Source organism: Stomoxys calcitrans, chromosome 3 (assembly GCF_963082655.1).
Source record: "Stomoxys calcitrans chromosome 3, idStoCalc2.1, whole genome shotgun sequence".
Lineage (NCBI taxonomy): Eukaryota > Metazoa > Arthropoda > Insecta > Diptera > Muscidae > Stomoxys > Stomoxys calcitrans.
In genome coordinates this window covers 31400939-31428764 of record NC_081554.1, presented here as the reverse complement: position 1 = coordinate 31428764, position 27826 = coordinate 31400939, and the positions used below count along the sequence as shown (strand labels likewise).

The following is a 27826-nucleotide window of genomic DNA, read 5'->3' as shown; positions in this document are numbered from 1 at the left end:
CTCTTACGGCAGCAACTTTTCATTTGAAGTTTCTAAAAATATATTTAATTATATGTTTGGAATGCAGATATTTCAACCCTTAGCATTTGTGGATTCAAAATTCCATTCTGCTCACCATTTCTGGTGAGTGAATTGTACCAGTAACCAAGGGCAACCAAAACAGGACACCATTTGTGGCCCCTCACATGAATGACGACAATATGGACAGCCCAAAAACAGTCACAATGAGCCAAAACGAAGTGTGTCGGTGAAAAGTGTTGTCATTAAGTGAAAAAATGCATTTAACCAAAGGCTATACAAATTAAAAAAATTAAAGGAAAAAAGTGAAGAGAAAAAATTAAATAACACAAAAATAAACATTTCCATTTAGAATAGAATTGACTAAGCCCAAGGCATTGATGGCAAAGTTAAGTTAAAAGCTCCAACCAAAGCTAAGATGTCCAAAAAGTAAGAAAAACAAACCGAAAAGGCAGAAGAACCAGAAATCGCACAACATCCGGTCTTGAAATTCCATAAATGAGCCTCAAATGTAAGATCGTTGGACAGCCGGACAGACGGAAGGACAGACAAATTGATTGCAACAACAATATCTTGTTTTTAAAGCACCCCTCCGGCAAGGGGAGTAAGGGAAGCTTGAATTCTTTTGCTGGTTTCTTGGGGCTTCTTGCCAACCAACAATTGAAGGACGGACAAAAGGACGCCAGCCAAACAAAAGTCAAGAAGAGCTGGACAAAACAAAAAAAGTATAGCCCAAAATAAAAACAACGCCAACTAAAACAACGACGACGACGACGACGACGACGACGACGAAATTATGATGATGGCCACTTCTTCGAGACCGGCGGCCTTTGCAACAACGAGACATTCCAAAGAATTCAAAACAAATCTTATGAATAATGATGATGATATTTTTGTGAACGACGATGAGGACGAGGCTTCAGCTCTACCACCACCACCAGCACCAGCACCAGCACAACAACAATTAGACTCATCCTCGTCGACATTGACGTCGACCACCACATCATTGTCCGCCATCTCAGGCCTATTGCAGAGTGCAGCGGCTGCTCCAGCATCCGTTGAGAAATCACTGGCGACCCTGGAACTGCAATATTTCAAAGCTGTCTCGCTGTATCGACGTCGAAATTATGAAAAATGTGTTGAGGTGTGCAATGCAATGTTGCAAGCGGGTCACGAAAATAATGTCCAAATGTTTCATACACCACCAGATGAGGAGGACGAGGACGACAGCACTTCGCCCGACCAACTGGTCGATTTTAAGAACAATGCCAATGGTGTTGGCAACATCAACAACAGTAGCAATGGAAACAATGTTCAGCGTTACGGTAGCAAATTGCAACGCATGGGCGCCATCAAGGGTAGACCCCACCAGCGTGGAATTTATGGCAACAATGTTGCCACCAATGCTCCAGCAAGTCCCGCAATAGCGCGAGCACCATCATCCTCAGCCACAACCGCACCTGCAGGAAGTGGGACGGGGGCTGTTGGAGCAGCTGCGGCATCCTTTAGCATTTTGCCCACGTGGATGATGGAAGGCGTTTGGCAATTAAAAATGCGCGCACTTACGCAACGCATCTACATTGATGATTTGGAAACAAATGATGCCGACGATGCAGGTATGTAGCCCCTGGGAATCATATCCATTCAACTTAAAATTGATTGTGTATCCATTTGAGTTGAAGGATGCCCTGCTTTCAAGTAGGGATGTAGCTAAGATGAATATTTGGTCATATTTCATACGGTGAACTTTAATACAAATTATGGTGCAGGTGAATTTAAAACAAATTTTGCAACGCATTATCATATTTCATATTGGGGGAAGTGGGGGTATACTAGTCTGACCATTTCGCAACGCAATGTAATATTTTATGTGAGAGAGGTAGTTGCAATGAAGTGTTACCATGTTGACACTGGAATATCTGTCAAAATAGAAATGACAGCCTAAAGTAATGGATGTATCAACAAGACACGTCACATAGAGCACGTGTAAACCAAGAATGGCTTAAAACTCATCTTCCGCACTTCATTTTGTTGTTCACACAGTGAATGCCAATCCGATGGACTTTTCTATTTGGGTCAATTTAGGGAGCAAGGTAAGGACTTAAAAAAAATGAAAGGCATGGATGCGCTGAAGAAAGCGAATGTATGGAAATGGGCCAATATTCCATCATCTTACGTAATTGGTAGCACTTCGTGTCAGCTACTCTGTACTTATATTATTATTCTTTGGTAAAACCTCAACATATTATAGCCTTATAAAAGCCACGACGTTCGGAGTCGATAAAGTCATGTCCATCCTTTTATCCATCCTGTCTGCCTATACTCTGTCTATACTTTTTTCGTCCTTCTGTCCATATTTTTATCCGTTCTTCTCTCCATCCATCGTAGCGCAGTGGTTCAATTCCCGGCGTGAAGATCAGAAAAATATTCAGCGGTGAGGTATCCTGGTGAAAACTTCCCTACTAAGTGGTATCACAAAACAGCACTCAGAAGTAGAAACAAGGTCCTCAAGTCACTTGCCGGCAGCACTTGGAGTGCTGACAAAGAAACCTTATTGACACGTGCAAATCAAATGGCCGGTAAGTTATGCAGCGCCAGTGTGGTCTCGTCAGCTCTGTGACACGTAGTGGGGTAATATTCAGATCCGCCAGAATGCCGCTCTTCGAACCGCGAAGGGCGGTCTCCTCAGTTCTCATATGGACCACCTCAATCAGGAGACAAAAATCCTTCCCGTGCGAAGACATAACTACATGCTCTCTAAGCAATACCTTCTGGATTTTTATTGCAGAGACCATCCAAATCACCATTTTGTGGATGGCTATCCACCGCCCACAAGCCTTAGGGTAAATCTACATGATCTAGAGCGTAAAGTCCAGCGCTACTAGAAAGAACCTCTAGACCAAGCGCCATATTGATATCGGGTCTAGACGGCATTCATGCAGACACGGTAGCAGATGCGGTGAATAGCTACCGGGTGAATGTGGTCCTTGCAGAAGGATCGCCTCCCATTACACCTAAATAAATTGACATCCACCGGCGAACCAGAGTGGTCGGGTTCAATTACGATCCGGCAGATGCAGCCGCCTCAATTCCTACTGAGCAAGGATTGATGCCAACGAGCAGGATGTATGTCCCGCTTGTAATCAGGGATCATACGACACACGTCACCTGTTTAACTGCCCGGCCAGACCGACTCGCCTCATACCCAGATCCCTCTGGACGCACCCCATCTTAGTCGCAGAGCTCCTGGATATGGATACTTAACAGAATCAAGCAGACGAAAGATAGAAAAGATAGAACACTGCTACAACAACAACAACAAAGCAGCACGCCATTCGAACTCGCCATAAAAAAGGACTCCCCTTATCATTGATATGAGAGAAATGTCCTCTGTTGCTAAAATCGAATGTTCATAGGAAATTTTGCATTTGTTCGTCATTCTGTCCCTCTGTCCGTGTGTTGAACTACCATCAAAATTCAAACAAGTAGGGTAAGACACTCCTTCAAATTGTTAAGGGGCCAAATCGGTCCTTATTTACATATAGCTTCCATATAAAGGAATCCTCCAATTGGACTTCTGGAGCCTCTGGAAGCATAATGTTATCCGATGTATACGAATTTTCGCAACTGGTATTCTGTTAAGTCAATTCCATATGTGGTCCATAACCTGCGAACTAATCCATTCCAAGGCCCAAATTCCATTAAATCCATCCTTTCAATATCCATCCTTTGTAAGGTCTAAATCGGTTTGCAACCGAATGTATCCAGCATAGAAACCGATCGGCTGATTTGACTTTTTGAACCCCTATATACATCGTTTGGATCTGCTAGGCAATTGAGTGCGCACACATAGGAGACTGGCAGAAAGACAGACCAACATACATACGAATAGATCGAAGCACTGTCTTCCATAAAAGCGTTTGGGACACAAAAAATCTCAGAAAAGGCGAATGTATGTCCTTATTTACACCAAAATATTTTTCCCTCTTAATTAGGTGTAAGGTTTTGCTAATTATTGGGTTGCCCAAAAAGTAGTTGCGGATTTTTCATATAGTCGGCGTTGAAAAATTTTTTCACAGCTTGTGACTCTGTAATTGCATTCTTTCTTCTGTCAGTTATCAGCTGTTACTTTAAGCTTGCTTTAGAAAAAAAGTGTAAAAAAAGTATATTTGATTAAAGTTCATTCTAAGTTTCATTAAAAATGCATTTACTTTCTTTTAAAAAATCCGCAATTACTTTTTGGGCAACCCAATATTAAATGGGTCTTATTAGGGGAATTGAACCCTTTCAGTTCGGTAGATTCAGTATTCTGTAGATATCTTCGGTATTCACATGAGTTCGGAAGATTCAGTATTCTGTAGACATCTTCGGTATTCACATGAGTAGAGATTATAATATTCGGCTGGTTGTGGTATTTGGTTGTCTTCTGACAGTGGGCAAAATCGGGTGTTTTAGATTTGACTTGTGCGTAGACTTCTGGTATTACCAACACATTACTTAGAACTGGTTAACCCACTAGGGAAGCGATGGATAGAAGTATGGAAGCGAACAACTTGTGTTAGTTACATTACTTAAGAATCTGAAGGGAAAAAATGGGTTAATTGGTGATAAAGTCCCATGGTCTTCAAGGCTTTCAGACTGCGAATCATGCCACACGTGTTACTATTCTGTCTGCTCAAGCGACTCATATTTTTACAATAATTCATAATCATCAGTAAGACCTAGCAATTCAAAAGTTTTGCAAATTTTTTCTTTGTATATATTGGCGGGTATATCCTGGCGAGAACATCAGAAAAGTTTCCGCCGCGGTTATTCCCTCCTAATGATAGCTTCATTGGTAAGGTTCTATCTATGTCATGGAAAAGATTCTCCCTAAAGATGTGTTGCACTGTGGCACGCTGTTCGGACTCGGCTATAAAAAGGAGACCTATTATCAATGAGCCTAAATTTGAATACGACATTACTTAATGATATTTAAGAAGTTTCTTTCGAAGATACTCTACTGTGAACCCTTCTGTGGTAATGTTTTCAGCCTGACACTGGTTCACTGTTCTATTTTATTTTAAGTAGATCTACTCTAACGATGAGGTGGATAGATGCTTAGTTTTGAGCTATACTGTGCTGGACTTGATTCTCCCTGTAGCGTTGTTAAATAATTTGTCGCAGTGCGCTTCGGCTAGTCCGCTAATCCGTGGATCCGAAAAATGCTACGATGTCTACTTTGTATGGAGCTCCACAAAGTAGAATCCTCGGACCGCTTCTTTTTAAGTTGCAAATCCATGATATGAAGAATATTGATTTCAAAGGCAAAGTGTTCACTTTATTCTACCAACAATTGTTAACTTTCAACAGCCTTTCTAAGGATTTGTTTTCAAATGGCGCCCGAGCAAGGACTTTCTCCGAATTGCACTGCGCTAAACGAGTTGGATACAGACATATACAGCGGTCAAAAAAAGTATTCATCATTAGCAAAATTGATAATAAATTCACTTATTTTGGGTAATTGAAGAAAATTTAAAGTAAACAAATAATGCAGTTTTATGCAATAGTTTATTTTTCGTAATATGTTTTAAAATAAATTCAAAAAATAAATTTAATTAGCGCAAAAAATGCAATTTTATATAATAACACCAAGAACAGAACAAAAAAAGTATTCATCATTGATGTGCTATCATCAAAGTCAAATTCAAATATTATTTGGGAATCCCCCTTTTCTGTTTTATTTAGTAAAGGAGGCTTTGCCCTTGACAGCAAATATTTAATTTCATTGAAAATATAGTTTTTGTCAAAATGGGTCGTAAGCAAAACGAGGTTTCTGATGAGGTAAAAGTTTTGATAATAAAACACCACAGGAATGGTTTAACTCAAAAAACTATCAGTGAAATATTAAATAGACCACGATCTACTAACAATCCATCATCAGAAAGTGGACAGAAACGGAAACTGTTGACAATAAACCAAGATCTGGTCGACCAAAAGCACTTTCAGTTGGAGATGTGCGTTGGCTAGTGCGGCAAGTTCAGAAAACTCCGAAGACAAATGCGACCATTCTTCGTAAAAACACTATGGAATATTTAGGGAAGGAAGTTACTACACAAACAATTCGAAATACACTCAAAAGGCATAGTTACAGAGGAAGAACTGCACGTAAGAAGCCCTTTATAAATAAAATAAACCGAGTGAAAAGGCTAAACTTCGCAAAAATGTATGTAAAACAGCCCAAATCATTTTGGAAAACAGTCATTTTTGCAGACGAGAGCAAGTTTAATCTTTTTGGGTGCGATGGAAAGGTCATAGTGTACAGAAAACCAAATACAGAGCTTGAAGAACGAAACACAGTTGCTACTGTAAAACATGGTGGAGGTGGTTTAATGGTTTGGGGGTGTATGGCGGCTTCAGGAGCGGGAAATCTTGAAATTATTAATGGAGTAATGGATCATAAGTATTACATTGACATTTTAAAGAGGAGGAGGCTGTAAAACTTGGGCTTGGTAATAACTTTGAATATTATCAAGATAATGACCCCAAACATTCTGCTTTAAATACCAAGATGTGGATGCTGTATAACTGCCCCAAAGTCATTAAAACTCCTCCTCAAAGTCCCGACTTGAACCCAATTGAACATCTTTGGGAACATCTCGAACGCAAATTGAGAACGCGCAATTTTTCGAGCAAGAGTCAAATGCAACAGGTGATAATGGAGGAATGGACTAATATAGACCAAAATATAACCGCTAAATTAGTCCAATCGATGTCAAACCGTTTAAAAGAAGTTATAAGACGCGGTGGTCGAATAACAAAGTATTAATTTTTTTAAATTATGTTATTTATTTTTTTGTTTTTTTGCAATGATGAATACTTTTTTTGTTTAATTTTTTGTGTTCAGCTGTAAAATGGCCCTTTTTGTTCCAATAAATACTATTTTTTTCTTTAAAAACAATGAAATTGTGTACATATATATCACACAAGCACTACTGCATCATTAGTTTAATATGTTTTTATTCCAATTGTCTTTTGTAGACTTATTAAAAAAAAAAACATTGAATGATGAATACTTTTTTTGACCGCTGTATATTATATATATAGCGGAGAAAACATTTTCGGCGGTGGTAAACCCCTTACTAATGTTGGCTAGATTTGTGAGGTATCCTAAAACATATCTACCTAGTGGTGTCGCCATGAGTCCCGGCGTTTGGACTCGGCATATAAAAGCCTTTTATCATTGAGCATAAACATTAATCGGACTGCACTCATTGATATGAGAGAAGTATCTCCTGTTCCTTATTGGAATGTTTATGGGAAATATAGCTTAGTATGTATATGCTGCCGCTCGACTTTATTTGTAATGGATTTCGTCGCAAATGGCGCCCGAGCAAGGACTTATTCCGAATCTCACTGCGCAAACGATTTCATTTTCTGGCGGCTATACTATTATTCCGGTAGATACTAATGCAACAAAGAAACCGCCGTAGCGCAGAGGTTAACATGTCCATCTATGAAGCTGAATGCCTGGGTTCAAATTTTCGCGAGAAAATCAAAAAACATTTTTCAGCAGTGGTTATCTGCTCCTTATGCTGGCGACATTTGTAAGGTACTTCGCAATGTAAAATCTTCTTCCCAAAGAGGTGTCGCTCTGCGGTACGCCGTTCGCACTCACCTTTAAAAAGAAGGTTCCTTATCATGGAGTTTAATTTGAATCGGACAGCATTCAGTGATATGTGAGCAGTTTGCCCCTGTTTCTAAATGGAATGTTCATGGGCAAATTCCCATTTTTACTAACGCATCAAATCCTTTTCTTTGGATTTATATTTCGTCTCAAGTTTTTGCAAAAGATTTTGCAACGGCGACAACACAATCCCTTATCTCAGTTCATTGCGAAAGTACTCTACTTTGAACCTCTCTCTAGAAATATTTTCAGCTTTACACTGACTCACCAACTGAACTTTGGTTAGAAGGTATATCCATCTTTATAATGCAGTGGATAAATGCTAAGAATTACTCTGTTTTGCGTTATCTGGTGTTGCAATGATTCTCACTCGATGATGGAGTCTAAATCATTCATCGCAGCGCGCTTCAGAATAAGTTTCTGCTCGGCCGCCAATTTTAACTAAATTGCAAATGAATAACTCGAAAAGCGAGAGTTCCACATGGTAGCGTCCTAAGACAGCTTTTTCAAGTTACATATCAATAATATAGCGAATATTGTTGTAAATTGTAAATTATTCATACTGTTTTCATAATACTCTACATCATGGATCGTCAAGTTCTCAGGACGATTTCTTCGCTTAGGCAGAAACCAATATGAACCTATTTCGATCAGTATTCAAAATATGGTTGTTGTTGTTGTAGCAGTGTGTTGAACACTGAGGTTGAGGTTGAGGCTGCCCTTGCCGATGAAGGAATCCATCGGGCAAATCCGGTACCTACAACCGGCTGTCATAGGATTGGTAAATATGATGAATCTTATATGCTCAACATTACATGACAAATATCTGCCAAAGAATGATGCTCCCACCTATATAACATAAGGATATAACATATCCTTCGATGATATTTTATGTCTGCGAGTTCTACGCTCCAATATGTGTACCATAAATGTGCGAAGGGTTCTTGTCCAGTGATCGAGAGGGTGATTTTAGTTGATATTTTGTAGTATATAGTAACCATATCTCTACTTTCTCTGAGGTCAGCTTAGCTTTATTATCCTGTTGGAACCAAAAGTTCTCTCTTCCTAGGTTCAGTTGTTGTGCACTTTGATGTAAAATAAGTTTAAGATAAGTTTAAAAATGTTTAGATAATAAACAACAATTTCTCTACCCCTCATGCTGCAGGCATCACGATACCATAATATCCTCCTCTGTTTTTAACCGTTGGAGCCAGATATTCTTTATTAAGTGGAGTTTCTTTATTAAGCAAAACAAAAATTTTCCCTTTAATGCCAAATTTGCAAAAGGACCTTCTCCTAAAATTCTGGAGTCATTTTTTTGGGGCGGTGTCCGATTTAAACGGCTTTTTACCCGCTAGACGGCTATAAGAGCTAAATTATTATGAAAATGGAATTAATTGAATTGACTAATCAGATGTTTATTTATATTTTTATAAACTATTTAAAATTAAATACTTAGGTGTACGAATACTTATTCTGGCAAGTGTACCTTTTATGGTCTTAGGTCAATATATCAAAGTGTTGAAAATAAAATAATCAAAAATTTTAAGGGAATAGCGCTGGTTGATATGCTAGAAGTCTACACGGTGTAGTTATCCCGTGCCGGGATAACTACGAACATCACACAGGCTGGAACTTTGAGCTCCAATCTGTGTGATGTTCTCTTTTGTCACAGGTTGCGGATAGTATGCTCCATATGGAGTAGCTGCAACTGCAGTCGCGGACAATCAGCGGTATAGAGTGGAAAGTCTCAGTCAGAGGACGGGTGGCACCGGCTCTTGCTTAAATACTGAGTGCCTATGATGCTCGATACGATAAGGCGAGATATTGGCGCCATTTTATAACTAATGGTCATCATGTTCCCACGGCGATCGGTCGAATAGATCGGAACAAGCTTGCTCGCCTATTAGAGCTCCACATGCAAATGTGGCTACCACAACAACAACGGTGTTCCTTAGTGTAATGTTTGTGGGGCAGTTTGGAATGACGAAGTCACAATCCACTCTATCCTTAGGATGATAAGTTTTAACTGAACTCATGTCACCTTCAACTTCTTCATCAATTCTTACTAGGCTTTCTTCTCTCTCTTCGAAGAGGAATGTAGAAAAGAATCTAATTTGAAATTACGACCACCAGCATAACTTTTAACATTGCAAGCTAATACATTAACGAATAAGAAGTATGGACAATGTACCCTTTTGTCCATAGCGGCTCAAGATGAAGGCGAACATCATAACAAAGCCCAAGAAAGCAAAGATGTAAAATATTTCCTTAAAAAATCACATTTTTACGATGAAAAACCACAGAGTAATAGAATCTCTTTTACTATGTGTCTGCTTGAGTGGTCGCCAACTCACCCAAGCGATTGTACATCGAGAGAAAACATAGTTAATTTTGAATAATTTATATATTTTTATACCCACCACAGAAGGATGGGGGTATATTCATTTTGTCATTCCGTTTGCAACATATCGAAATATATCTATTTCGGATCCTATAAAGTATATATATTCTTGATCAGCGTAAAAAGCTAAGACGATCTAGCCTTGTCCGTCCGTATGTCTGTCTGTTGAAATCTTTAAAAATAAGATTTAAAAAAAAAAATATATAAAAAAAAAAAAATTTTAAATGTCTTTAAAAATAGAGATATTGAGCTGAAGCTTTGCACAGATTCTTTTTTTATCCATAAGCAGGTTAAGTTCGAAGATGGGCTATAGCGGACTATAACTTGATATAGCCTCCATGTAGACCGATCCGCCGATTTAGGGTCTTAGGCCCATAAAAGTCACATTTGTTATCCGATTTTGCTTAAATTTGGTGCAGTGAGTTGTGTTAGGCCCTTCGACGTCCTTCTTCAATTTGGCTCAGATCGGTCCAGATTTGGATATAGCTGCCATATAGACCGAACTCTCGATTTAATGCTTTGGGCCTATAAAAGGCGCATTTACTGTCCGATGCCGCCGAAATTTGGGACAGTGAGTTGTGTTAGGACCTTCGACACCCTTCTTTAATTTGGCTCAGATTTGGATATAGCTGCCATATAGACCGATCCGCCGATTTAGGGTCTTAGGCCCATAAAAGCTACATTTATTATCCGATTTTGCTGAAATTTGGGACAGTGAGTTGCGTTAGGCCCTTCGACTTCCTTCTTCAATTTGGCCCAGATCGGTTCAGATTTGGATATAGCTGCCATATAGACCGATCCGCCGATTTAGGGTCTTAGGCCCATAGAAGCTACATTTATTATCTGATTTTGCAGAAATTTGGGACAGTGAGTTGTGTTAGGCCCTTCGACTTCCTTCTTCAATTTGGCTCAGATCGGATCAGATTTGGATATAGCTGCCAATAGACCGAACTATCGATTTAATGCTTTGGGCCCATAAAAGATGTATTCATTGTCCGATATCGCCGAAATTTGGGACAGTGAGTTGTGTTAGGACTTTCGACTTCCTTCTTCAATTTGGCTCAGATCGGTCCAGATTTGGATAAAGCTGCCATATAGACCGAACTCTCGATTTAAGGCTTTGGGCCCATAAAAGGTGTATTCATTGTATGATATCGCCGAAATTTGTGACAGTTGTGTTAGGCCCTTAGACATCCTTCTTCAATTTGGCTCAGATCAGTCCAGATTTGGATAAAGCTGCCATATAGACCGAACTCTCGATTTAAGGCTTTGGGCCCATAAAAGATTTATTCATTGTCCGATATCGCCGAAATTTGGTACAGTGAATTGCGTTAGGACCTTCAACTTCCTTCTTCAATTTGGCTCAGATCGGTCCAGATTTGGATATAGCTGCCATATAGACCGATCTCTCGATTTAAAGTTTTGGGATCGTAAAAGGCGCTATGGGGCATAAGGTATGAATTTTTCACCGGATTTTGACGAAACGTGGTTTACACATATACCCCAGGTGGTGGGTATCCAAAGTTCGGCCCGGCCAAACTTAACGCCTTTTTACTTGTTTATTTTTCAAAGGCACTCAGGCAAAGCTGGAAGGCATTGGAAACGAACTTACTCAACTCAAAGGCGTTTCATAATGATATGTTGTATGAGACCAAGTTTTGTGGTCTGCCAATTTCATTCCATAACCCAAAACAAATAAAATCATACTAAGTTCGGCCGTGCCGAATCTTATACACGCACCACCACTTGTTAAGTTCTTTGGCCGATATCTCTTTATAGAAAAAACACAGGATAATGGATAAAAATTGCTATGCTCTTTCAGCTTTACCAAGTTATATGCAAAGTGGAATTCATTGTGCAAAATTTCAGCCAAATCGGATAAGAATCGCGCCCTATAGTGGCTCAAGAAATAAAATTTGAAGATCTGTTTATGTGTGATATATTCATATTCAACATGTATTTTAAAGGTCAAACAAGAAGTCGTATTGCAAATTTTCAACCCAATCGGATAAGAATTGCATCCTCTAGAGGCTCAAGATTTACAATCGGGGGATCGGTTTATATTAGAGCTATATCTGGTAGTGATGGTCAAACCAAAACAGTTCATGCAAAATTTTACAAAAATCGGATAATAATTGCGCCCTCGAGAGGCTCACGAAGTCAAGACCCCAAACCACTACTTGACGCAGTCGTTAGAAATTAGAGCAAAACGCTTCATGCTAAATTTCTGCCAAATCGGATAATAATTGCGCCCTCTAGCGGCTCAAAAAGCCAAGATCCGAAATTGGTTTATATGGGGACTATATCAGGTTACGAAACGATTACGACCATACTTGGCACAGTTGTTGATAGTCAAACCACAACACTTTGTGCAAAATTTTACCCAAATCGGATAATAATTGCGCCCTCTATCGACTCAAGAAGTCAATATCCGAAATCGTTGCATATGGTAACTATATCAGGTTATGACCCCATTTGAGCCATACACGGCACAGTTCTTAATGGTTAAACCAAAACATTTCATGCAAAATTATAGCTAAATCGGATAATAATTGCGCCCTCTAGCGGCTCATGAAGACAATATCCGAGATCGGTTTATATGGGAACTATATCAGATAACGAACCGATTTGGACCATACTTTGCAGAGTTGTTGGAAGTCAAAATAAACCACTTGGTGCAAAATTTCTGCCAAATCGCATATGAATTGCGCCCTCTAGAGGCAGAAGAAGGCAGGATCCAATACCGGTTTATATGGCAGCTATACCAAAACATGGACTGATTTGGCCCATTTACAATCCCAACTGACCTGCACTAATAAGAAGTACAAATGCAAATGCAAATTTTGCCCCTGAACATTCCACTAAGGAACAGGGGCAAACTTTTCACATATCAATGAGTGCAGTCCGATTCAAGTTTTAAGCTCAATGATAAGGGGCCTCCTTTTTATAGCCGAGTCCGAACGGCGTGCCGCAGTGCGACACCTCTTTCGAGAGAAGTTTTACATGGCATAGTACCTCACAAATGTTGCCAGCATTAGGAGGGGAAAACCACCGTTGAAAATTTTTTCTGATGGTCTCGCCAGGATTCGAACCCAGGCGTTCAGCGTCATAGGCGGACATGCTAACCTCTGCGCTACGGTGGCCTCCTAAAAAGTATTTATGCAAAATCTCAAGCACCTAGCTTTACTCCTTCCAAAGTTAGCGGAGCTTTCGACAGACAGACGGACAGACATGGCTAAATCGTCTAAGAATCTCAAGATGATCATGAATATATGCACCTTGTTGGGTCTCAGATCAATATTTCATTGTGTTACAAACGGAATGACGAAGTTAGTATCCCCCCATCCTATGGTGAAGGGTATAAAAAACAAACATTCATTATAACACAAATTCTTCTAGTCAATCTCAACTTTTCTCTCTTTCCTTTGGAAATAAATAATGAAATATTTGTTTATAATTTTTTCTGTGTATCTAAAAGTAAAGATGAAAGGCTTGAATGCATGTTGATGTTGTCAAACTCATGTCTACTCCTCCTCCATAAAGAATATTAATAAACATACATACATGTAAGCCTTAAATACCAAAACTTATAATTATGATGATAAACACATAAACCTTAACCTCAGGACGAATTTAATCCAATAACATGACCGACATTCTTCACATTGCTGGCCAGCAGCACCACCTCTAAGTCATAGGAAAAAAACTAAATAATCTCCTGTTTCTTCTAAAAGCCTACAGACAAAAAAGAAAACAAATGTTTTTTACTCTTGACCACATTACAGCAACCGCCGTCATATTGCTGGTGGACAAGGCACAGTGGGATGAGAATTTGAATTTTTAAACAAAAAATTTAACTAGCTTGAAGACCTAAGAAATTTAAAGATAAGTCCACAGATTTTAACGATGTTCATCATGGATATGAACTATTGGGTTGCCCAAAAAGTAATTGCGGATTTTTTAAAAGAAAGTAAATGCATTTTTAATAAAACTTAGTATGAACTTTAATCAAATATACTTTTTTTACACTTTTTTTCTAAAGCAAGCTAAAAGTAACAGCTGAAAACTGACAGAAGAAAGAATGCAATTACAGAGTCACAAGCTGTGAAAAAATTTGTCAACGCCGACTATATGAAAAATCCGCAATTACTTTTTGGGCAACCCAAAATTAGCTGCTTTAAAAATATATCTTCGAATATAACTTCTTACGCACCTAACGACACCATCAATATCCGATTAATTGAAAGATATGAAGGAAAAACATACCCAAAACATGAAATTTATCTGGCTGCAGTACCTGCATCTTCGCATGTTCTTCATTTCTATCGGCACCAAATTTAAGCAGAATTAATGCTAAAATTCTGTCAATTACCTTAAAATCACTAAGAAATAGAAATTTTACACATGAAAAGATATGGTAAAGGGTGATTTTTTAGCTATTGTCTTTTTGGCAACACTGGTTTAAGAGCTCACGCACGTTTCGTGACAAACATCTTCAGTATGGTCTATAATTTAGCCATGAGTCGTCTTACAAACGAACAACGCTTGCAAATTATTGAAATTTATTATCAAAATGCGTGCTCTTTCAAGAAAGTTCATCGCGCGCTTTTTCCATTCCATCGACGAAACTCATTTTTGGCTCAATGGGTATGTAAATGAGCGGAATTGTCGATTTTGGAGTGAAAATCAGCCAGAAGCATTGCAGGAGCTACCAATGCATCCAGAAAAAGTCACAGTTTTGCAGTTTATGGACTTATGGGCTGGTGGCATCATTGGACCGTACTTCTTCAAAGATGATGTGAATCCTAATGTAACAGTCAATGGTGAGCGCTACCGTTCGATGATATCCAAAATTTTTTGCCCAAAATGCAAAAGCTTGACTTATATGACATGTGGTTTCAATACGAGGGTGCCACATGCCACACAGCACGCGTAGAACTTATTGAGAGGCGAGTTTGGTGAACATTTCATTTCACGTTCAGGAAAGATCAATTAGCCGCTTAGATCGTGCAATGTAACGACTTTAGACTATTTTTTGTGGGGCTATGTTAGAACTCATGCCTAAACAGACAAGCCCGCTTCAATTGACGCATTGGAAGACAATGTTGAAGCATTTATTCGTGAGATAACGGCCGAAATGTTGGAAAGAGTATGCCCAAATTGGATGAAGATTTAATTTCAAGGCTACATGAACTGTAGGCCCTACAGACGGAAGGATAGAGAGCAGCACTATTGAACTGATGATTAGAATAGCCAATTGGAATGCATGTGATCAAATCCAATCTGTTTTCTAGCAATTTATCTTCAGTAATCAATAAAAATCCTTCATTTCTTGCCATGTTCATTCCCTTCGCCAAATTAGCTCGTCTCTTTCCTCCTTTGGGGAAAAATTATAACATAAATAAGAATTTGTTTAAATTTCTTTAAAAAAAATTATTATTATTATTATTATTATTAAATTATTATTCCCATACCATTGTGCCTTCATAGAAGGCGGCAATGTAACCAAGTGCCTACAAGAGTACAGCATGTGCAACCTGAGCTTGCTTTAAGTAGGAGTTAGAGAGGAATATAAGCAACAATAACATAACACTAAGCAACAACATCCAAAAACAAGTAAAAGCGCGTTAAGTTCGGCCTCGCCGAATCTTACATTCACTCTACCATGGATCGCATTTGACACGTTGTATGAGCGAATTTTTCAATTATACAGGAGATAGATGTACAGATACAGATGGAGCGTACTAGTCCTGACTATAAAAAGTCATAAAAAAAATCTCTTTTAAAAGTTCAGCCAAATAATTGCGTTTCTTGGAGGCTCAAGAGGTCAAATCGAGCAATCGGTTTATATGGGAGCAATATCAGTTCATAAACCTATTTGGACCATGCTTGACACGACTGTTAAAAGCCACAGAAAACCTTAACGTGCAAAATTATAGCCAATCTGGTGGTAAGTTCGCCTTCTAGAGGCTCAGGAAGTCAAATATGAAGATCGGTTTATATGGCAGCTATATCAGGTTACGAATCGATGTGGCCCATACTTGTTTTTAAAGCTCAAAACAATTTGCGAAATTTCAGCCAAATCTCTTAAGAATGGCGCCTGCTAGAGGCTTAAAAAATAAACATACGAGATCGGTTTATATGGCACCGATTTGGACCATATTTGGCAAAGTTATTGGAATTGAAAACAAAATCGGATGAGAATTACGTCTTGTAAAGGCTCAGGAAGTAAAGGTCCGAGATCGGTATGATAGCAGCTATATCAGCTATTTCAGCCAAATCGGATGGTAATTGCGCCTTCTAGAGGCTCTAGAAGTCAAATATGAAGATCGATTTTTATGGCAGCTATAACAGAATATGAAACGATTTCAACCATGCTTGGCACAGTTTTTGGAAGTGAAAACAAAACACCTTGTGGAAAATTTCAGCAAATTCGGATGAGAATTGCGTCATCTAGAGGCCCAAGAAGTAAAGATCCGAGATCGGTTTGTATCGCAGCTATATCAGGTTATGAACCGATTTGGATCATTCTTGGCACAGTTATTGGCAAACAAAACAAAACATTTCAACCAAATCGGGTGGTAATTGCGATTTCTAAAGGCTCAAGAAGTCAAATATGAAGATTGGTTTATATGGCAGCTATATCAGCTTATGAACCTTTGTAGACCATACATGGTACAGTTGTCGAAGAGCAAAACAAAACACTTGTGGCAAAATTTTAGCTATATAGGATAAAAAAAGACACCCTCTGGAGGCTCAAGAAGTAAAGATCCGAGATCGGTTTATGTGAAATTATTAATCCTTTGGGCTCCAGCTCTAAAATATTAAAAAAATTTTACAAGCAAAAGCGGCCGGGGTGAATCTTATATACCCTCCACCATGGATCGCTTTTGTCAAGTTCTTTCAATGACTTTCAATATGTAAATGAGCTACATCAAGTGATTGACCGACATGGACCGTACATCTTATGGCTGTTAGAAGTCATAGAAAAATACCACCTCTAAAATGTCAGGCAAATCGAGTAAAAATTGCGCCATCTAGTGGCTCAGAGTTTCAAATTGGTATAGATGCGTTTCTACCGGATAAATACCCAACGCATGTACTTATTGGATAAATACCCCATAAATACCTTTTTTGGGTATTTATAATTTTGCAGATATCTTGGGTATAAAATCATTTTGGAAAGAATTTTTTGATGATTTCGTATTCTTTGTATATAAACCTGATCTTCCGATCTCATAAAATCGGATTTTATTTTTATTTAGCCGCTATGTAAACCGATCTCCAGACTTAAAGTCTTGAGGCAATAAATTGGTAATTTTTCTTTCGATATCGACGAAATTTGTCACAATGAGTTCCGGTAGACCCCCACCCATTTTTGTGAAGTGTGGTTCAGATCGAACTATATTTGGATATAGCTGCCCTATAGGCCGACCGCCCGATCTCCCGGTATAGGGTGTTGAGGCTATAAAAGATCCATTTATTACCCGAATTCGACGAAATTTGGCACAGTGTGTTCTGGTAGACCCCTACCCATTCCTGTCAACCATCGGATCGAACATTTTGACATAGCCATTTTGATAATGGGCCAATAAAAGGAGCATTTTGCACCCTATTTCGATGAAATTTAGCACAGCGAATAAATATCGTCCAAATCGGACCATATTTGGATATAGCTGCCATATAGACCGATCTCCCGATATAGAGTATAGAGCCCATAAAAGAAGCATTTTTCTTCCAATCTTGATGAAATTTTAAACATTGCGTTCTGGTACCTCTCTAGATCTTTTTGTTAAATATCGTCCATATTGGGCCATACTAAGCACAGTTGGTGGAAGTGATACCAAAACACCCTGTGCAAAATTTCAACCAAATCGGGTAAGAATTGCGCCCCCTAGGGGCGGTTTATATTGCAGCTATATAAAAACATGGACCGATTTGGCCCATTTACAATCTCAACCGACCTACACCAATACGAACATCTTTACGGACAGTAAAATGACCATAAGGGCAATAACAACCAGGGCGGTATGGTCACGAACAGTCATGCAGTGTAAGGAGATTAACGCCCTCTCTGAGGATGGCAAAATACGCATCGTTTGGGTGCCGGGCCATAACGGAGTATGGGGGAATGAATGGGCAGACGATTTGGCGGTGAAGGCCAGAGGACTGCCGTCAATAAACTTGGTTTAAACGAAGCCTTTCGGGTGGACGCAGTCCGAGTTAAGGGCAAACTTGTGGAACAGCGAAACGGCCGATAGGACGGCGAAAATCCTATGGGGGGATCCAGATCGTGAGAAGACGAGGTTATTACTGAAAGGAAGTAAGAAGGAGGTCGGTATAGCTATTGCTATCATGACGAGCCACATAGGACTACAAGCTTACTTATGTAAAATCAGTGCGGCAAGTGATAGCATATGTCGAGCATGCGTGGAAGATGATGAGACGTTGGTGGATTTCCGTCTGACAGATACCGGCACTTAGGTGGGGCCACTATACCAGACATGAACCAACTTAGGGAAGTGGCATGGAACACAATTAAGGATTTTGTAAATAGCACGGAATTTCTATCTTAGATTTTCTGTTTTTGAGGTTACTATTATTTTTAATTTAGAGTGCACAAAAAGCCGATTACAGGCTTAGGTATACGTCCATAGTGGCATGGGGCGGATCAATATCTGCACCCTCTTTTCAACCCAACCTATCCTAACCTACACTAATAAGGAGTGTTTGTGCAAAATGTCAAGCGCCTAGCTTTACTGCTTCGAAAGCAAGCGTGCTCTCGACAGACAGACGAACGGACGGACAGACGGTCGGACATGGCTAGATCGACATAAAATGTCATGACAATCAAAAATACGAGGGTTGTCTTTTATTTTTGGGATTGGACAAACCTTGTGTTGCAATCTGCCAACTGACAATTCTATCATAAAGCTTGACATTTTTAAAGGTCTACATACTCAGAACGTTTTGACATACGAGCGATATTTGTCTTGTTTACAGTTACTTAAAAGATTCATTTCGCCCAAAAAATGGAATTAAATCGTGAACATTTTCGTGAGATTATTTTTTACATCTTTCGACGTGGATTAACTCTACAACTGTGCATCGATGAACTTAATTCATTTTTTAGCGATGAAGCTCCATTAGGGACCAGTGTTTATCGACTAAGACGAATTTCGTGAAGGTCGTCCAAAATCAATTGTTGTTCCAAAAACCATTGATGCTGTGCGCCATCTGATATTGAAAGGTCTTCATGTAACATATCATAAGACAGGTTGAAGAAGCGGTTGATGCGTTCAGAATGCATGTTTTGGAGGCAACCCTCGTTTATATATACTTATATAAACGAAATGGCGAAATTGGTATACCCCCATTCTATGGCGGGGGGTATAAAAAGCCTTTGCAGGATTAACCGAAGCACACCGGGACTCTGTAAAATATGATTTTTATCCAATTTTGATAGAATTCTGCATGTTACGGTCTGTTAGGATTTAAAACATCTATGACAAATATGATAGGAATCGGTATTTTCGACTCAGGCATAAGGAAAACAAAAACTTATTATATAGGGACATCCTAACTACACTTTCTTTTACAAATTACCAATATCATAGCAATAATAGTATTATCTTATTAACGGAAGCAAACTTTTGTATATGCTTTTGATGATCTAAGGTTTGAATTTTCAGAAACATGTTACATGGTGTAATCAAAAGGTTTTAAGACACGCATCCAAAAAGTATGCACATATTTAAGAGGTTGGCTCTATACCAAACAACCCGGGCAATGTCATGCCACAAGCATACCTTAGCGTCCAGATCTTGTTTGGTACTGCCCACATTCCACTCTGTTCAATCACCTTGAAAACAATCTTGGGTTTTTTTGCATTTTTTTCTTTGATGAAAAAAAAAACTAAAAACAAAAGAGCAAAAGAGCAAAACTCTTCGTTTAAATTTTTTTAAATGGGCTGTTTTTTCATCATCATGGCATGTAAACGAAGGCACAATTCTAAAGGAACACTTGGAACATTGTGGGGTTTTGACGGGGGGGAAACCCTACTGTTGTCATCAATGGCCATAGATTTTGCAAATGTGTAGAACACTTCCTAGTGTCCCATGACCTTTCAGAGCTAAACGTAAACCAAAAGTACGTAATTTTCGTTTTCGGAGTTAGCATGCTTTTAACAGACGAAGATTTCACTATACTGAAGCATGGATACTTGTGAAAGCAGATGAGGCAGTTCTTGGAGTATTTGAGAGAAATATTCTTCGTAAACTATATATGGACCAGTTTGCGATAGTGGATAATATGGGCGACGTATGATCCACGAGCTGTTTGAGCTGTATGACGACGATAACTTGGGTACCTGTGAAAGCAGATGAGGCAGTTCTTGGAGTATTTTAAAGAGAAATATTCTTCGTAAAATATATGGACCAGTTTGCGATAGTGGATAATATAGGCGACGTATGATCCACGAGCTGTTTGAGCTGTATGACGACGATAGCTTGGGTACTTGTGAAAGCAGATGAGGCAGTTCTTGGAGTATTTGAGAGAAATATTCTTCGTAAAATATATGGACCAGTTTGCGATAGTGGATAATATAGGCGACGTATAATCCACGAGCTGTTTGAGCTGTATGGCGACGATAGCATAGTTACACGCATCAAAATACAACGGCTGCGTTGGCTAGGTCATGGATGAAGAAGCTCCAGCAAAGAAGTCTTTTGAAGGCAAACACGGTGGTACACGCAAACCGGGAAGACCAAAAGCCCGATGGAAAGATCAAGTGGTGGGAGACACCTTAAAACTTGTTGTCAGAGATTTTAGAACGAGCGCAGAAGATCGAGGCGCTTGGAAAGCTATTGAACGTTCGGCTAGTGGAACATATATTCTGCCGTATCCAATTAAAGTAAAGTAAAGTACAAACAGAAGGACAGAGTATATAATGACCATTTTGTTTCGATATTATTGCCGACAACACCGCGAAAGCAAATTTTTGGAATTTGATATCCCATATCCATATCATTTAGAATTCACTATTCCTTTTAAATTTAACTCTTAAAACTTTTTTCTTAGAGATGCCCTTAATTTTTGCTTTACATCCTTTTGCATGAATTCCATCTCCAATGATTTTTTCTAACTTTAAGTTTTTATTATAAATCTCTGTATTTTTTCAGTCAATGAAGAAGTTGAGTTCGAACGAATTGCCACAACCGCCCGACCAAGAACCTCTATAAAGACTGCCTTTGTACCAAGGCCCAGCACCAGCACTCTGAGGAGTTCTACAGCGTTATCACGAGGGGAGAGTGGAACCAGGCGAATGTTGACCTCAAGCATGAGTTCAAGGCCCACTTCAGGAATTGTAAGGGAAAACCATGATTCGATGATTTGACATACTAGACTTAAGACATTTTCTCCAACCAATAATGAAAAATACTTCCATTACAGGCCCGTCCCGGTACCAGTGGCCTCAGTCGCCCTGGCTCATCTCTTGGGGGTAGACCTGCCTCCCGCTGTGGTACTGCCTCACGTGTAAGAGCCACCTCAGCGGCAGCCTATACTATAGGTGATGCCACAGCTCCCCTGTATCAGGCATCACGTTTGAATCCCACCATTTATGCTGAGCGTAAAGTTTTGGTGAAAGCCCTTTTTCAATTTCTCTACTATCATGAAGCCGATGTTCTCAAAGCCTATTCCCTGTGTGAAGCTGTGATAGATGTTCACAAACAAAAGCGTGGTTCTTCAGCCTCTCTACGCTCCCTGGCAAGTTGTGATGAATGGTGGTGGCAACAACAAATGGGTCGATGTTTATTGGCCCTGAAATATCCCCGCAAAGCAGAAAGTTTCTTACACCAATCCTTGGCAAATTTTCCACATCCCGATACTTATGTTTTACTATCGCGTCTTTATCAACGTTTGGATCAAAATCAAAAAGCAATGGACCTGATACAATCGGCCGTGGATAAGCATCCCTTCGATGTGACATTTCGCATTGAACAGGGACGGCTGTTGGATGTCATGTCGCAAAGTGAAGATTCTATGCAAATGTATCGTTTAATAGCCAAATTGAATCCAATCAATGTGGAGGCCTTGGCTTGCATAGCGTTAAACTATTTCTATGATAATAACCCGGAAATGGCTTTGATGTATTATAGGTAAGAATGTAAAGCAAGTAACAAGGCATGAAATTCGGTCGGACCGAACTTTGCATACCCACCACCTCGGGAATATATGTTACCCACTTCTCGTCATAGTCCAGCGAGAAATGCATCATTACTGAAACCATAGCAGGTATATCGAAATATGGTCCGATTATGTTAACCACTTCTCGTCATAGTCCAGCGAGAAATGCATCATTACTGAACCAATAGCAGCTATATCGAAATAGGGTCCGATTCGGCCCAAACTTAGTCTAATAAAAAAAATCACTATTCAAATTTGTAAAACAGATTTATGTCGATTATATCCAAATATAGACCGATATAAACTATATATGGCGCGGATGTCGAAAAGCCGGTTAATAAATTCACCTTTTATGGGAGATCGCTCTCTATGGAAAAATATATCCCAATATAGACCGATGGTGGCGATATTGACCGCGAATGTCAAACAGCCTAACACAGCGCACAATTTCAGCGAAATCTGGTAATAAACGCTGTGTTTATGGGCCCCAGGACTAAAATCGGAAAATTGGTATATACGGCAGCTATATCTGAATATAAACCGATCGAAACCATATAGGGCACGGATGTCGGGAAGCCTCATATAGCTCACTATTTCAAATTCCAGCGAAATCGGATAATAAATGCGTCTTTTAGGGGCCCATGACCATAAATCGGGAGATCGGTCTACATAGTAGCTATAACCAAATATGGAAAAATCGGGGCCATATTCAACATGAATATCGAAGAGTCTAACCCAGCTCACTATGCCAAGTTTCAGCGAAATCGGATAATAAAAGGCGCCTTTTATGGGCCCACGACCTTAAGTCGGGAGATCGATATATATGACAGCAATATCCAAATATAGGCCGATCTGAACCATATGTGGCACGGATATTGAACATCTGAACACATGTATATGTGCCAAATCTCAGCAAAATCATGTGGACCCCAAGACCTTAAATCGAGAGATCGTTAATATAGCCCGATTTTGACCATGCTCGGTACGAATGCCAAGGAGCCTAACGCAATAAATGTGGCTTTAATGGACCTAAGACCTTAAACCAGTGTATCGATCTATATGGGGGCTGAATCAAGACATAGTCCGATATGGCCCATCTTCGAACTTAACCTGCCTAAGACTCTGTGCAAATTTTCAGCTAATTATCTTTATTTTTAAAGTCTGTAGGGTGATTTCAAGAGACAGACGGACGGACATGGGTAGATTTTTGTACCCACCACCATAGCATGGGGGTATACTAATCTAATCATTATATTTGTAACACCTCGAAATATTGATCTGCAACCCCATTAAGTATATATATTCTGGATCGTCTCGACATTCTGAATCTATCTAGCCATGTCCTTCCGTCCGTCCATCTGTCGAAATCACGATAGCGGTCAAACGTGTAAAGCTAGGCACTTGAAATTTTGCACAGATACTTCTTACTGATGCAGGTCGGTGGGAATTGCAAATAAGCCATATCGGTTCAAACTTGGATATAGCCCACATATAAACCAATCCCCGGATTTGACTTCTTGAACCCTTAGAAGCCTCAATTTTAATCCGATTTGGCTGAAATTTGGAACATGCCAAGTTTTATCCTATTCAGCCAAACATTTAAGTACCCCATTTTCACCACGGGTCCATAATGCATCATCTGTGAAAATTTCAAGAAAATCGATTCAGCTATTTTTGAGTTTATACTGAACATATTGGTTTGCCCAAAAAGTAATTGCGGATTTTTTAAAAGAAAGTAAATGCATTTTTAATAAAACTTAGAATGAAATTTAATCAAATATACTTTTTTACACTTTTTTTTTAAAGCAAGCTAAAAGTAACAGCTGATAACTGACAGAAGAAAGAATGCAATTACAGAGTCACAAGCTGTGAAAAAATTTGTCAACGCCGACTATATGAAAAATCCGCAATTACTTTTTGGGCAACCCATACAAACAAGCATAAACAAATTCATTTTTATATAAAGGGTGATTTTTTTAAGAGCTATAGCAAAGTTTTTCAAGAAAACACATAACATTCAGAAAAATACATAAAAACTTTATTTGAATCGATAGCACGGTCTATATAATTTAATGTTTGAAGATTATTTCACGCCATTGTTGACCGTGACTGCGCCTCAAATGGTCCATCCGCTTAGTTCGGCCGGTATCTCACGAATAAATGCTTAAATGTTTTCTTCCAATGCGTCAATTGAAGCGGGCTTGTCTGTTTAGATATGAGCTTTAACATAGCCCCACAAAAAATAGTCTATAGTCAATTGACCGGTCCCGAACGGGAAATAAAATGTTCACCGAACTCGCCTCTCAATAAGTCCATTGTTACACGTGCTGGGTGGCATATGGCGCCGTCTTGTTGAAACCACATGTCTTGCAAGTCAAGCTCTTGCATTTTGGACAAAAAAAAAGTTGGATATCATCGCACGATAGCGACCACCATTCATAGGTACGTTACGATTCGCATCATCTTTGAAGAAGTACGGTCCAATTATGCCACCAGCTCATAAACCGCACCAAACTGTGACTTTTTGTGGATGCATTGGTAGCTCTTGCAATGCTTCTGGCTGATCTTCCCTCCAAATCCGACAATTCTGCTTATCTACGTACCCATTAAGCCAAAAATGAGCTTCGTCGCTGAACACATGAGAGAACAAATGAGCGCGCTATGGACTTTCTTAACAGGGCACGCATTTTGATAATAAAAATCAATAATTTGCTAACGTTGTTCGTTTGTAAGAAGATTCATGGTTAAATTACAAAAAACGAAACGTGCGTGATATGTTTAAATCAGTGTTGCCAAAAAGATAATAGCTAAAAAATCACCCTTTATAAGATTTCGCTGAAATTGCATTTTCATAGAAAAATTCGTCGAAATTTCATGTCCATAGAAAATTTCGACGAATTTTCATTCAATTTTGATTTTTGTGATATTTTTATTTAAATTTAATTTCCGTAAAAAAAATAGATTCGAAACTTGAATTAAAAAAAAATAAAAAAATATTTAAGAAAATTTCTTTGCTAAGAAATCAGAAATTTGATTTCTATAAAAAAAAACTTGTCGAATTTTCATTTTTATGGAAAATTTGGCCGAATTTTTTATTTTATAGGAAATTTTGTCGAAATTTATTTTCATAGAAAATTTTTTCGAAACGTAATTTGTCATAGAAAATTTTTTCGAAACGTAATTTGTCATAGAAAATTTTTTCGAAATTTAATTTTCATAGAAAATTTCATTGAAATTAGATTTTTATAGAAAATTTCGTCGAGGTTTGATTCTCACGCAAAATTTAATCGATATTGATTTTTATAAAAAATTTCATCGAAATTTCGTCCGAAATTTAATATTCATCGCGAAATTAGGATTTTCATAGAAAACTAAGTCGACTTTTCGTTTCTTTTTCGAGGTTCCTTTTTTTTGTATATAGAGCGCACAACAAGCCGATTAATCGCTTAGGTGTATGTCCATAGTGGGATGGGGCGGATTATTATCTGCACCCTCTTTTCAACCTTACCTAGTCGAAATTTATTTTTCGGGAAAATTTCGTCGAAATTTTGTTTTTTACAAGAAATGTCGTCGAAATTTAATATCCAACAAGTAAAAATGCGGTAAGATCGGCGAAGCCGAATCTTATTAACCCACCACCATAGATTCTGCTAAAAATTGATATAAAATAAATTTAGTTGAAGGGCAGAATTTTACTCTACGTACCAAATTTCTACCAAACCAGGCAATAATTAAAGCTTCTAGCAACCGAACAAGTATAACCGAGAGATCGGTGTATATGAGAGCTATATTAGGCTGAAAATCGATTCGGACCGTACTTGGCACAGTTGTTGGAAGTCGTAACAGAACACTACGTGCAAAATTTCATCCAAATCGGGCGAAAATTGTGGCTGCCAGGGGCTCAAGAAGTCAAAACGGGAGATCGGTTTATGTGGGAGCTATATCAGGTTATAGACCCGATTGGAACAGTACAAACTCAGTTGTTGGAAGTCGTAACAGAACACGTCATGCAAAAATTTTAGCCACATCGGACAAAAATTGCGGCTTCAAGGGGCACCGCACCAGACGTGAACCCGGGAAACCGTTTTATAAGGAGCTATATCAGGTTATAGACCGAACTTGTCGCAGTTGTTGGAAGCCATAACAGAACACAACGTGCAAAATTTTAGCTAAATCAAACATAAATTAGAAGCCGCAAGGGGCTTTATATATCAAATCAAGAGATCGGTTTTTATGGGAGCTATATCCAAATCCAACCCGATATGGCCCATTTGCAATCCCCGACGTCCTACATCAATCCCGGCACGGGATAGCTGTGAGCACCACACAGACTGTAACATTGAATTCCGATGTGTGTGGGTTTCATTGCTGTCACGAGAAGCTTAGCTGCGAGCTACCGGGCGCGTCCACAGGTTGCGGATAGTGGAATACTCCATACGGAGTAGCTGCCACGGCAGTCGCGGACAATCAGCGCTATCGAGCGGAGAGTCTTAGTGAGAGGTCGGGTGGCGCCGGCTCTTGCATAAATACTTTGTGCCTATGATGCTCGATATGACAAGGCGAGTTGTTGATGCCTTTAAATAACCAATGACTACCCTGTTCCCGCGGCGATCAGTCGGACGAGGATCGCCACCTCCACATTTTCATGTAAGAAGTCTCTGAATGGCAGCCGGTTGTACGTACCGGATTGACCTGATGGAGTCCTCCATCGGCAAGGGCTGCTACCTCAGTGTACAATACACTGCTACAACAACAACAACATAAGAAGTCTCTGTACCAAATTTCAAGCAGATATATTTATTGGTTCGACAGCTATCATGATTTCCATAGACGGAAGGACGGACATGGCTAAATCAACTCAGATTGTCAAGACGGTCAAGAATATACTTTATAGGGTTTCCAATCTATATTTCGAGATGTTACAAATGGAATGACTAGATAAGTATACCCAACTCCATCCTATGATGGTGGGTATAAAAAGAATTCAAAGTTTTTTTTTCCTTTCGTCTTCTTTAATATTTCAATATTTCTTTCCTTTCAGGCGAATTCTTTCTTTGGGAGTTCATTCTGCAGAACTGTACTGCAACATTGGTTTGTGTTGTCTATATGGAGGTCAAATCGAATTGGTGCTACCCTGTTTTCAAAGAGCTCTACTAACAGCCAAAACCTCAGAACAAAAAGCGGATATTTGGTACAACTTAAGTTTCGTGGCCATTGTAAGTTGAAAAATTTCCTAAAAACAGATAATTGCAACTGACTTTTCCCATATCATCCTCCAGACAACTGGTGATTTCAATCTGGCCAAACGTTGCCTACAACTCTGCCTCACATCCGACGCTCGCAATGGAGCTGCTCTTAATAACCTCTCAGTATTGGCTGCCTATACGGGTGATATCTTAAAGTCAAAGTCCTACTTAAATGCCGCTAAGGATGTAATGCCGGATTCCCAGGAAATTAAGAATAATTTAAAATACATGGATGAACATTATAAATTGTAATCGTAAATAGTATTTATTTGTTGTTAACAGAGAATAAACGTATAACGAGCATGT

At 39.1% G+C, this 27826-nt stretch overlaps 2 protein-coding genes across 2 annotated transcripts in view; one reads left to right on the top strand and one right to left on the bottom strand.

Annotated features, from left to right (window-relative positions):
* LOC106085708 (elongation of very long chain fatty acids protein F-like) overlaps nucleotides 1-27826 on the bottom strand; it is a 103630-nt gene that overhangs the window by 73604 nt on the left and 2200 nt on the right. The gene's annotated exons all lie outside the window — the stretch shown is intronic.
* Nucleotides 821-27815, top strand: LOC106084776 (tetratricopeptide repeat protein 8). The gene is made up of 5 exons (XM_013248690.2): nucleotides 821-1634; nucleotides 21269-21453; nucleotides 21540-22246; nucleotides 27316-27490; nucleotides 27554-27815. Exons 1-5 carry the CDS (start codon nucleotides 821-823, stop codon nucleotides 27770-27772), a joined length of 2100 nt encoding a protein of 699 aa, XP_013104144.2. The 3' UTR covers nucleotides 27773-27815.

Excerpts from the sequence above, each read along its gene's own strand:
- LOC106084776 (XM_013248690.2), top strand. The coding sequence starts at position 821 with ATGGCCACTTCTTCGAGACCGGCGGCCTTTGCAACAACGAGACATTCC. Across the intron at positions 22,247-27,315 it reads ATGGCTTTGATGTATTATAG|GCGAATTCTTTCTTTGGGAG; the intron begins GTAAGAATGTAA and ends CTTTCCTTTCAG. Across the intron at positions 27,491-27,553 it reads ACTTAAGTTTCGTGGCCATT|ACAACTGGTGATTTCAATCT; the intron begins GTAAGTTGAAAA and ends ATCATCCTCCAG.